General features: G+C 44.4%; 1 protein-coding gene and 1 long non-coding RNA gene across 2 annotated transcripts in view; one reads left to right on the forward strand and one right to left on the reverse strand.

Moving 5' to 3' along the window:
* Positions 1-3,589, reverse strand: part of LOC125448531 (immunoglobulin superfamily member 1-like) — a 31,751-nt gene extending 28,162 nt beyond the window's left edge. The window contains exon 1 of the mRNA XM_048523884.1: positions 3,311-3,589. Within this exon, the coding sequence (XP_048379841.1) occupies positions 3,311-3,362 (52 nt within the window). The 5' untranslated portion in view covers positions 3,363-3,589. The remainder of the gene's footprint in view (positions 1-3,310) is intronic.
* A 5,203-nt stretch (positions 3,590-8,792) lies between these two features.
* The window catches only part of LOC132206666 (uncharacterized), a 64,533-nt gene continuing 60,979 nt past the window's right edge, over positions 8,793-12,346 (forward strand). Inside the window, exon 1 of the long non-coding RNA XR_009443094.1 lies at positions 8,793-8,907. This is a non-coding gene — a long non-coding RNA (uncharacterized LOC132206666). The remainder of the gene's footprint in view (positions 8,908-12,346) is intronic.

Below are 12,346 nucleotides of genomic sequence, written 5' to 3' on the forward strand. Positions count from 1 at the left end.
TCTGAGTTATAAGGGGATTGGCTGGGATATTCTTCCTTGGAGGGTAGGAGGCTGAGAGGTGACCTTATAGAGACGTATAAAATCATGAGGGATATAAATGATGTGAATAGCCAAGGTCTTTTCCCCAGGATAGGTGAATCCAAAATTAAAGGGGCCCAAGGGGCAACCTTTTGTACAGAGGGTGATGCATGTATGGAAGGAACTGCCAGAGGAGGTGGTGGAGGCAGATACAATTAAAACATTTAATAGGCACCTGGACAGGTATGTGAATAGGACAGGTTTAGAAGAATATGGACCAATCGCAGGCAAATGAGTCTATTTAAGTTTAGGAAACCTGGTCAACATGGACCAGTTGGTTCGAAGTTTCTGTTTCATGCTGCATGTCTCTAACGCATATATCTTGGCTGTAGTGATGTGGTTGCCTCTTAACTGGGAAATTAGGGATTAGATTAGATTCCCTGCAGTGTGGAAACAGGCCCTTTGGCTCAACAAGTCCACACTGCCCTTTGAAGCACCCACCCAGACCCATCCCCCTATAACCCACACATACCTGAACACTATGGGCAATTTAGCATGGCCAATCCACCTAACTTGCACATCTTTGGACTGTGGGAGGAAACCGGAGCACCCGGAGGAAACCCACGCAGACATGGGGAGAATGTGCAAACTCCACACAGGCACTCACCCGAGGTTGGAATCGAACCTCGGTCCCTGGTGCTGTGATGCTGTAGTGTTAACCACTGAGCCACCATGCCACCCCTAGCCCGAGTAGCTGGGTATATAATAGACGGGTAATAATAGCTAGCCTTAGCCTGTGTGACACCCTGAATGAATTTAAAAAAAACACTTTAGTTTTTGCCTACTTGCTGAGATTCCAACTGGATCTGATCACACATAATTTGGCCTTGATGTTAAAATTGCTGTGCATTACTGGGTTGAGGAATGCAGGAAAATCCTTGACAGACCCCTGTTTCTGACACAATGAATGAAATGGCTAATACCATTGGGCCCCTGCTAAGGATGGATGTGTAGGACTCTGAGTAGGTCCAGAGGGGGTCTGCAAGAACGATCCTGCGAATGAAGGGCTTGTCACATGAACAGTGGTTGCGGTCTCTGGGTTTGTACTCAACAGAGTTTCAAAGAATGGGGGTGGAGTCAGATTGAAACTTAGAGAATAGGACATGGAAAAGATATTTCCATATGTAGGAGAGACTCGGACCCAAGGGCACAGCCTCAGAGTGAAGGGATGACATTTAAGAACTGAGATAAGGAAGAAGTTCTTCAGCCAGAGGGTGGTGACTGTGTGGAACTCATTGCTGCAGAGGGTTGTGGAGGTCAAGCCACTGAGAATCTTTAAGACAGAGATAAATAGGTTCTTGATTAGTAAGGGGATCAAGGGTTACAGGGCGAAGGCAGGAGAATCAGAAGCAATTGTGGTAAGACTGTGGAGGCGAAATGGTTATAAAATGTTTATTTTAGTCGACTGAATGTGTGACGTCTCAAGCTGCTGGGAAATCCACAATGTGAGATGCTGCTTGGCCTGCTGTGTTCATCCAGCCTCACATTTTATTATCCCACAATGTGAAGTTTCTGTTTGACTAATGAGAATGCATGCTCCGCCTGTTTTGGGGCTGAAGATGTTGCTAACCAAAATCCAAAGAAACTGACGTTCTAAGCGGGAGTGGAGACTTTGAGAATGATGAGTTTGGTCATTGCAACTGCTGATATTTAATTAAATAAACTATGTGGGGCAGCATGGTGGCTCTTGTTAGCAGTGTTCCTCTCAATGCCAGGGAACTGGGTTCGATTTCAGCCTTGGGTCACTGTCTATCTGTGTGGCGTTTGCACATTCTCACCATAGTTGTGTGGGCTTCCTCTATATGCTCCAGTTTCCTCACACAGTCCAAAGATGTAAGGCTAAGTAAGTTAACCCAGGGAAATGCAGGGTTACAGGGATAGGAAGGGGTGCTGAGACTGGGTAGAATGCTCTTTAGGGGTTGATGTGAACTTAATGGGCTAAATGTCCTAATTCTACACTGTAAGGATTCTATGAAACATATCAGCTATGATCGAATGATGGAACAGACTTGATGGGCTGAATGGCCTAATCCCACACCTTTAACTTAAGCTCTGATGGTCAATATTTATTCTATTGATAAAGAGGAGAGAAAATATTTAGGGCATAAATGTTGACTTTCAACACAGGCCTATAAATCCAATGAAGTGTTGATGTTCCTTTTGTTGACCAGCCTGACCACTGAAGTTATGCAAATATTGTGGTAGCCAATTCATTTACAATTGCCTGACACTCAATTAATCCCTCTCCTAACTGCAAGCAAGGAGTAAAGCAGTATTGGGACTCAATAATATTTTGAGGCTGGGGGGAGCTGAATCACCAAATACCAATGAAGATGGGTATCCTCAGGGGACTGAAAGTGGGCATTCACAGACTGAAATGCAGGTGACTTGATTTCTTGTTACAACATGTGTTTTTGCTCAAAAGAAAAGGTGGGACTTGAAACCAGGCCTCGTGGCTCAAAGGAAGGGCATATTTTTTAATATTCCAGGAGGGATGTGGTAGCACTAGGAGAGATACAGATGGAGATTACCAGAATGTTGCCTTGGGGGCTGGAGAGTTTCACGGATGGAGAGAGACTGGCAGACAGGGGTTGTTTGCCTTAGAGCAGAAGAGATCGAGAGGCGGGTAGGGGGACATGATTGAGATGGATTGAATGATGAGGGGCACAGATAGGGTAGACAGGAAGAAATATTTTCCCGTTGAGAGAGGGATCAATGACCAAGGGGAGGAAGCATAGATTAAAGGTAAGGGACAGGAAGTTTAGAGGGTGGTGGGGAATTTGGAACTCCCTGCCTGTCAGAGTAGGAGAGCGGAAACCCTCGCTACATTGAGGAAGGATTCAAATGTGCATTTGGGATGGCCAGGCTATGAGCCTAGTGCTGTGAAAATGGGGATTAGAGGATCGTGGCGTAGTTGTTTTTGACAAACCACAGACCAAAGGGAGTTTATTTTCTATCCTGTAAACCTCTATAACTCCGCGCTGCAGTGGGCAGAATATTAGCTGTTTTGACATCCTCTCGATATCGATTACCGAAGGATATTACTGATCAGATACATGAGCTGGGGGTCTCGAAGTCTGAACACTTTGAATAACATACAAGCTCAAGGAGAGAATGCGAATGAAAAAGAATGGAAGAACAAAATGAAATCGAATCTAGAATCAGTTTACAACTTGGCAGACGAACATAAATACTCTTCAAACCTAAAGGCAGCAATGTTTTGAAAGCTTACCCACTAAAAGCAGACAAATCTCTGGGAACATTTTATCTGCTAGATGCGACATGACGTTGAGGAACAGTTTACGGCTGGTTCAGAGTAACTGTACAGCTCGAGGGTTGATTAAAAAGTGAAGTTCAAGAGTTCCGTTAACTTGACAGGAAGTATTCAGCTGCAAAGTCAGACAATGCGAAAAGATAACGAGAACTGGATGAACACAGCAGGCCAAGCAGCATCAGAGGAGCAGGAAAGCTGGACCCTTCTTCAGAAGTGGGGAAGAGACGCTCGTACACTGCGCTCCCAGGACGTCAGGCCGTGGTTCAAAGAAACGAGGAAGAAGGAACTGCAACCAACGTTAGAAATCAAATATAGTATCAGAGATAATGGGAACTGCAGATGCTGGAGATTCCAAGATAATAAAATGTGAGGCTGGACGAACACAGCAGGCCAAGCAGCATCTCAGGGGATGCTGCTTGGCCTGCTGTGTTCGTCCAGCCTCACATTTTATTATCTTAGAAATCAAATGCTGCCTCAAAAGCTCTAAGGAACGGGACCTTAACAAACAAGGCAGAAACAAAGCAAGTGAGGCCCATTTCATAGTCATAGAGAGTCACAGAGGGTCATAGAGTTGTATAGAATTATAGAAAGGCATAGGGAGTTATAGAGAGTCACAAACGGGGTAATAGAGAGAAATCGAGTTATAGACACTCATGCAGCGCAGAAACTCTGACCAATCGTGTCTTAACGTTGCATAAAACATGGAATTCTATCGTTCCTCAGTTGCGAGTATTTTGTTATTTTCTCAAATTGGGTGCCTGATCTCCAGCGGGGTGGACTTTGAGAGCCATTTACTTCCTTTTGTTTCTCTCTGTCTCTTCATAGCTGAGCTCTCGGATTGCTGAGCTGTATTTCATTCTGCGGCCCATGGGGCTCAGAGAGCAGTTGCTGTGCACTCTTCATTGCTCTGACTCCAGATCACTGTCAGCGTTCAAATGCGGGGAACTAAGGCACTCCATGGTGGGGTCCTTACTCTCTCAGTACATCCAGGAAGGGAAATCTGCAGGATTTGAACATAATGCAAGCAGAGAAACGTTTGCTATCTATTCACATCCTGAAGGTGTGAGGCTCTGATAAGACTGAGCTACGGGGCTGCTCCGGCAAAGCCCCTGCCCTCGCTCTTGCGGATAGTAAAATGTCACACCATCCAGAGGTAACACTGAGAGAGTCTGTATTAATCGTTAAGATGCACAGTATTTATGGTACACGCTGCCACTCCTCGGCGTATGTGACTGTTACTGAGTGTGTGTGTGTGTATGTGTCTGTGTGAGAGTCTGGGTGAATGCATTACTGCCTCTGCGTATGTGTGTAGCTGTGATTGCATGTCTGGGTATGTGTGCGTGTGTGAGTATGACTGCATGCGTTTCTATCTAAGTATGTGCGTGAATGTAACTGTGTGATTGTGCACCTGGGTATGTCTGTATGTGAGTGTGTCTATCCGTGTGTGTCTATGAGTGTGTGCATATATATGAATGTGTGGGAGAATGACGATGTCTGCGTATGTGCATGCACGTCTGTGTGTATGTCAGTTTGTGCAAGTCTGTTTGTGTGTGTGTGTGTGTGTGACTATGTGCTTGGGGTGCACGTGCGTGTGTGTTATGGAAAATAAAATGTGAAACTTGACAAGGCGTTACACAAGATCACCTCAATTAAACAGCTATATATTAATAAAAGCATAATACAACAATAGGGGATTAGAACGGGGAACAAGAGCGAGGAAATCAGTTCAACACAATTGACTGTATTAAATAAAGACAGAACAACTGAATTTGATCAATTAGTCAGGCAGACTAACTCTAGTTTAGTCAAGTAGTCTAATTAAAACCAGACACTCATATCAGCATGTTTAAGAATAAAAGTATATAAGCAAACATTAGTATGAGGTAATTGAGACCACTTAGGGATTTAAAACCGTTGTGGCAAGATAGCAGCAGACATCTAATTTTAATGGAATTAATTAGAAATAACTCTAAAGTAGAAAAAAACATTGTGGCAGAAATAGAGATGCATAATCATTATACTATGAATTAAGTAGAAGGAGAAAAAAACCCAAGTGGCGGAGGTGGAAAGATAACAGGACTAACATCATTGGGTTACTGAGAGATAACCCTGGCTAACACAGTTGGATGTGCTGATAAGCCAGACAAGAAATGTGATAACAAAAAGGTATGAGATATGTAAGCCCGAAATTCTTGAAGGATACCTCCGGATTGTCACGGCTTTTATTTGCAAATAAAAGATCTTCTTCTTGAGGAACTCTCCGCGTCTCCGAGTGATTTTCTACCACAGAAATTAGCGTAGCCGGCAGGATCGGGAAGAGACTCACCCGGAAATAGGCGGCAGCAACAGGGCACTTCTCAGTCCGCCGGGGACGCTCCCGAGGCTGAAGAATACAGTGTACCCAACAAAATAGGTAAGCAGTGATAATGGGAACTGCAGATGCTGGAGAATCCAAGATAACAAAGTGTGAAGCTGGATGAACGCAGCAGGCCAAGCAGCATCTCAGGAGCACAAAAGCTGACGTTTCGGGCCTAGACCCTTCATCAGAGCCTATATAGAAAAGCAGCTAAGGGACGTGGAAGCTGGAAACAGAGCAAGACATAGAAGGCAATCAGTTGTTGACTGCAATGTTCCGCAATGTTGTCATTGAAGCAATGCCCCCACAGGTCAAGGCAAGACTGGATGAGGTGGTGGGACTGACTGACACAAAGAGACACCAGGAATTTAAAAATCATGTGGCACACGCAGTTGAGAGATATTGAAAAGACAGAAAAAACCTGGTTGAACAGCAGGGTGAGGTGCAGAGAAAATTGACGCAAATGCAGCTCGAAGAACTCAGAAAGAAAGAGAAAGAAAAAGCCAAGAAAGTTATACCCGTAAGAACAGACATGGGTGCTCAGCTGCCTGCACAAGGGGCGTTCTATCAGTCAGCCGGACAGGGCCTGCACGGTCCTATGCCAGCAACGGGGGTCTCTGGAGGGACTCGTCCTCAAGCGCTGCACCAAGGGCGGGGCAGAATGAGACAGCAGCCTAGACAGAACTGGACTCCTCAGGGGCAGGGGCGCAGGGATCGGGGGGACACGAAATGGGGCAAAGAATCAGACTCAAGGGTGGTCAGAGGTGGTGTGCTGGGGATGCAACCAACCAGGGCACTTCAGAAGAAACTGCCCGCATTGGTTTGTGCCCGGAGGAACTCATAATGTGCCACAGCAGCAGGAACCCCGGGCAGCTTCAGGCCCAGCAGAGCCTGTTAACCCGTATAGGATGTGTTAGGGGTGCCCCGAGGACCTAGACGGGAAGGGTCACTACCCTGTGATAACATGGGAGGCTAACCAAGAACCAATTATACAAGTTAAAATAGAAGGGCAGCAGACGCCAGTGATGATAGATACTGGGGCAACATATACATGTTTACAACTGCATTATGCCTCTCACCTTCCCATGACCAGTAAATTTGTTAAAACAATAGGGTTCTTCAGGAAATCACAGTTAACTCAATTTACAGCTCCAGTAATATTGGAAATGGATGGCAGGGAGGTAGTCTTGCCAATATTAGTATCTAAAGAAACACCAATAAATTTGTTAGGTAGAGATGCTTTGCTGAAACTGCAAGTAAGACTAGAATGCCCACAGCAAGGTCTGAGTGTAGAAAAGACCAACACGCAACTAGTAGTGCAAGAGGATAGGGATGCCAATGTATACTGGATACGTGATAACAGATGATGTTCAGAAGATCTGGAAGAAGTGGGAAGCAGAAGTGGTAACAATACTGCCTAAGGCAAAGTCGCCTAAGTCTGAGTTGCATTGTACAATGATATTTGATGAGACTCAGGATAAAGATTTAGAAAGAAGGTGGCATCAGGAACTGTCCACAGCAACTGAGTGGTGAGGCAATAATAGGAAAACAGGGAGCGATTCTACAGATAAAAAGGAATGAGTTTTGAATGAATGGTATAGTGTGTCAGATGCTGCGCCTCATGTGTCAACACTGGTAAATGAAGAGTATCATTCTAAGGACCTAGGGGTTATGGCTAAGCAAGGGGAATCAGTTCAGGAATGGGAGTGGTATGTACTCACACCAGAATTGTGGGAATCAAAAGATGGCAGGTACATTAAAATTATAGTATGTTGTGAGATGATAGGAAACTCGAAGGAAGTTATTGTAACCCCTCAAAAGAGCATGCCAGTGGCAATAGAAAAGAGCGTACAGCCAGTCAGTCAACAGTTGGATACTCTCCCAACTAGCTTATGGTCAGCTCATGATACTGATGTGGGAATAGCAAAAATCAGTCAGACCAGTGGAAATAAGGATGAAGCCCGGAGTCGTTTTGCTTCAGCGATCACAATATCCCTTGAGACAGGAAGCGATAGAAGGGATAGCAGCAATAATTCAAGGGCTATTGGAGGCAGGGGTTCTTATAACAACACAAAGTCCTTGTAACACCCCCCCTGTTACCGGTTTTAAAAGCAGATGGAACAAAATGGAGACTAGTACATGACCTAAGAGCAGTCAATGAGGTAGTGGAGGACTGGCCTGCAGAAGTCCCAAATTCACAGACACTATTGACGAATGTGTCTCCCCAGGCAGAGTGGTTTTCAGTTGTTGATTTGTGTGCTGCTTTCTTTACCATTCCTCTAGCAGAACATTGTCAATATTTGTTTGCATTTACCTATGAAGGTCAACAATACACTTACAGTAGAATGCCACAAGGGTTCAAGCACCCTCCACATGTTTTTAACCAAATATTATGGGCAGAATTGAAAAGTTTGCCAGTAGAGAGTACATTATTACAGTATGTCGATGATCTGCTTGTCTGTTCAGACAGTAAGGAACAGTGTGAGCAAGACACCCTCCTCCTCCTGAGGAAGCTGGTGGATGGGGACATAAGGTGTCTCGGAAAAAACTTCAGTTTTGTCAGCAGCAAGTTGAATACTTGGGCAGGCTGGTTTCAAAAGGGACTAAAGCAATTGCACAAATAAACAAGCACAATTGATATATTTACAAAGCAAGAAAGTGAATATCAAATTGAAACCATCCCTCTGTCTCTGACTGAGACTGTCTCCCAGTTAATTAATACAGTGGGTAAAATAAATACAATGGGTGACTGTTACTATACTAATCAGGGAAAAGAGAGAGGGAGATGTTCTAATCCACTTCCCTTCCTTGGGCGTGCCCTACACCATTGACCCCAACCCTCCCCAACATCTCCCCCCTTGCCCTGTCTCTGACGAGCCCAGCTGGGTTAGAGGTCTCAATGACCTTAGGCTCACCACTGGTGTGAAAACCATGATTTCGACTGACTCTGTTTGTAACCGCTTCCCATAGCTGGGGCTCTGCGAAGGGCTGTAGGTACCGATAATGGTCAGTTGAGCAGTGTCTGTCAATGCGGTTGGACATGTGGAATTGGCCTAGTGAGTACCTTGGTTTTTCTCCTCCTCCAGGTGGTTTTGCGAGCAGGCTGTTGTTGCAGCTGCTGGAGAATGTTGCTGGCATTGCCCTGGCTGGTGTGTCGTATTTGGGGATGCCTTCAGTCGCCTCTGGACATCGAGTGGAGGTTTGTAGTTAGTTTTCCGTAGATTTTTCTTCCTTTAGTCATTAACGGGATGAGGGTGTCGCTGGCATAGCAGCATTTGTCCTTCCTGAATTGCCCAGAGGGCAGTCTAGAGTCAGCCACATTGCAGTGGATCTGGAGTCACACACAGGCCAGACCAGGTAAGGATGGCAGTTTCCTTCCCTAAATGACGTTAGTGACAATCGACAATGGAGTCCCACAATTAACAATGGAATCACAGTCATCATTAGATTCTTAATTCCAGACATTTATTGAATTCAAATTCCACAATCCGCAGTGGTGGGATTTGAAGCCAAGTCCCCAGAATGTTATCTGGATCTCTGGATTAATAGTCCAGCGATAATACCACTAGGCCATTGCCCCCACCACCCCTCTCCACCCCCGGCCATTGGTCTTGCTGTACTGGTTTCACAATGCCCCACTCACAGTGCAGGCTTCTCACTCTCTTTTATTGTTTCTCCTTTTCCTTCGCTTCTCTCTGCACTTTCCACTTTTCTCTCCCTCCTTGTGCTGGGCTCAGGGTTTCCATTTATACCCAACTGCAAGCTCCCCTTTATCTCCCACCAAACCTGTGAGCGATTGTTCCTCTTTGCTGGGTTGAAAAGGTTTCCTGAGCACTGGAATGGATGATAATCGTTTTTCATTTGGAAAGAATGGTTTTGATGGATTTGGAATGTCTGGCATTTCCCTTGGATGGTTTCTGTGCACTTTGCATATTGGTGTGAAGGTTCCAAGGTGAACCAGGTTTTCATGTAACACAGTGGTGTGGAATGTTCAGCCCCTTTGTGCCTGAGCATTGATTTGGAATTGAATGGGTTGATACCTGTGTCGGCTCCAAAGGGTCTGAAGTTTGAGGTTGTTTATTTCCTGTAGGCTGGCTTGCATTGCTTTAGCTGAGGCATAAATGGCAGTTTTCCTTTTAGTTTCACTTAGCTAGTCCCTGTCCCAGATACCTACCCATGGCCTGTATATCCCCTAGTCTGTTCCAGAAAGCCTTTTCCTGGCTCAGTTGCAGCCCACGGTTCCTGAAGACCCAGTGACTTTAATCCAATGTACTATAATTCCCCTAACTTCCCCCTTGCTAGGGATTTTAAGCCCAAGGTATGTTCAACAACTGATGGGGATTTTTGGCCCACCTTACAACACGTGAGTTTAGTTATCAATTTTTTCATATTTGTTTTCGTTATGTGAATGTTTAAGTGCTGTTATCATTCTGTAACTGTCAGTTTCTGCTCAGTGAATATGTCTGTGTAATTATTAGTCTGTCCATAGCAGTTGCTGTATTGTGAAAGTGAGAGTCAACCTGTTCTTCTCAGTTTGTGCAATGTGAATAAATGAGGATAGTTATCTGTCCATATTTGTGAAATGAATGTGGGAATGTCATCAATCTGTCCCTGTCAGTTACTGCAAAGCAAATGTGGAACTGAAGATATCAACTTGTACTTCTCACTTATTTCACATATGTGACTTTGTAAGTGTAATTATCAATTTGTACCTGTCAATTTCAGTTATATGTGAATGTGATTATCAATTGCTACCTGTCAGTTTTGACTTTGAGTATGGAACTATAGTTGTTAATATACGCTTGTGAATTTCTGCTATGTGACTGTGTGTGTAGTTAGCAATTTGTACCTGTCAATCTCTGCGATGTAAATAAATATGGTAATCAATCAGTATTTATCAGTTTCAGTTTTGTGGATATGACAGTTTAAGTATCAATTTATAACTGTTGATTTCTGCAATGTGAAAATGTGAGTTTATTTATCAGTGTGTACCTGTCAGTTTCTGCTGTGTGATTACTTCAGTTTAGGTATTGATATGAAATTGGCAGTTCTGCTATGTGAATGTGTGAGGTTGTTTATCAACCCGTCCTTCTCAGTCTTTGCAATGTGAATGAGAGAGTGTGTTCATTAAATTTTGCCTTTCACTTTCTGTGTTGTGAATATGTGACTGTGGTTTTCAATTTGTACCTGTCAGTTTTTGCTATGTGAATATGGAAACATAGCTAATAATCGGTCCCTGTCAGTTTCTCAAAACCAAAAGAACTGCAGATGCTGTAAATCAGGAATAAAAACAAAATTGCTGGAAAAGCTCAGCAGGTCTAGCAGCATCTGTGAAAGAGAAAACAGAGCTAACGTTTCGGATCCGGTGGCCCTTCTTGTGCATGAGTGTATTTGTTGATCTGTACCTGGAAGTTTCTGCAATGTGAATGTGTGAATACAGTTATCAGTTTATGCTATTCAGTTTCTTCTATAGTAATATGAAAGTGTAGTTAGTAATATTTACCCATCAGGTTCTGCTCTGTGATTTGTGAATGTTGTTATCAATCTGTATCTGTCAGTTTCTGCTCTGTGAATGTATGACTGTATTTGTCAACATGTTCCTGTCACTTTGTGTGCTGTGAATGTGAGAGTGTGGTTATCAATCTGTCTCCTAAAATTTCTGTCCTGTGACTATGTGAGTATAGTTATTAATACGTACATGTGAAATTCTGCTCTGGAAAGGTATGAGTGTAGTTATCAAAATACACTTCTCAGTCTCCTTTTTCTCCATGCCTGTACCTGTCACATCAAGCAATATCAATGCGAGTGTAGTTATCCACCTGCACCTATCAGTATCTGCTATGAGAATATCAGTGCAATGATCATTCTCTTCCTGTCAGTATCTGCTGCATGAATATGAGAGTGCAGGTACTAATCAATGACCATCAGTTTCAGCTAGGTGAATGTGAAAATCATGATCAGTCTCTTCCCTCTCAGTTTTTGCCCTGTTAATTTAGTTCCTGCTTGGTGAATGTGGGAAGAAGTGTAGTTACAAATTGGTTCTCAATCTTTACCTGTGATAATGGGAACTGCAGATGCTGGAGAATCCAAGATAATAAAATGTGAGGCTGGATGAACACAGCAGGCCAAGCAGCATCTCAGGAGCACAAAAGCTGACGTTTTGGGCCTAGACCCTTCATCAGAGAGGGGGATGGGGTGAGGGTTCTGGAAGAAATAGGGAGAGAGGGAGAGGCGGACCGAAGATGGAGAGAAAAGAAGATAGGTGGAGAGGAGAGTATAGGTGGGGAGGTAGGAAGGGGATAGGTCAGTCCAGGGAAGACGGACAGGTCAAGGACGTGGGATGAGGTTAGCAGGTAGGAGATGGAGGTGCGGCTTGGGGTGGGAGGAAGGGATGGGTGAGAGAAAGAACAGGTTAGGGAGGCAGAGACAGGTTGGACTGGTTTTGGGATGCAGTGGGTGGGGGGGAAGAGCTGGGCTGGTTGTGTGGTGCAGTGGGGGGAGGGGACGTACTGGGCTGGTTTAGGGATGCAGTAGGGGAAGGGGAGATTTTGAAGCTGGTGAAGTCCACATTGATACCATATGGCTGCAGGGTTCCCAGGCGGAATATGAGTTGCTGTTCCTGCAACCTTCGGGTGGCA

This window comes from Stegostoma tigrinum, chromosome 41, assembly GCF_030684315.1.
Source record: "Stegostoma tigrinum isolate sSteTig4 chromosome 41, sSteTig4.hap1, whole genome shotgun sequence".
Taxonomy (NCBI): domain Eukaryota; kingdom Metazoa; phylum Chordata; class Chondrichthyes; order Orectolobiformes; family Stegostomatidae; genus Stegostoma; species Stegostoma tigrinum.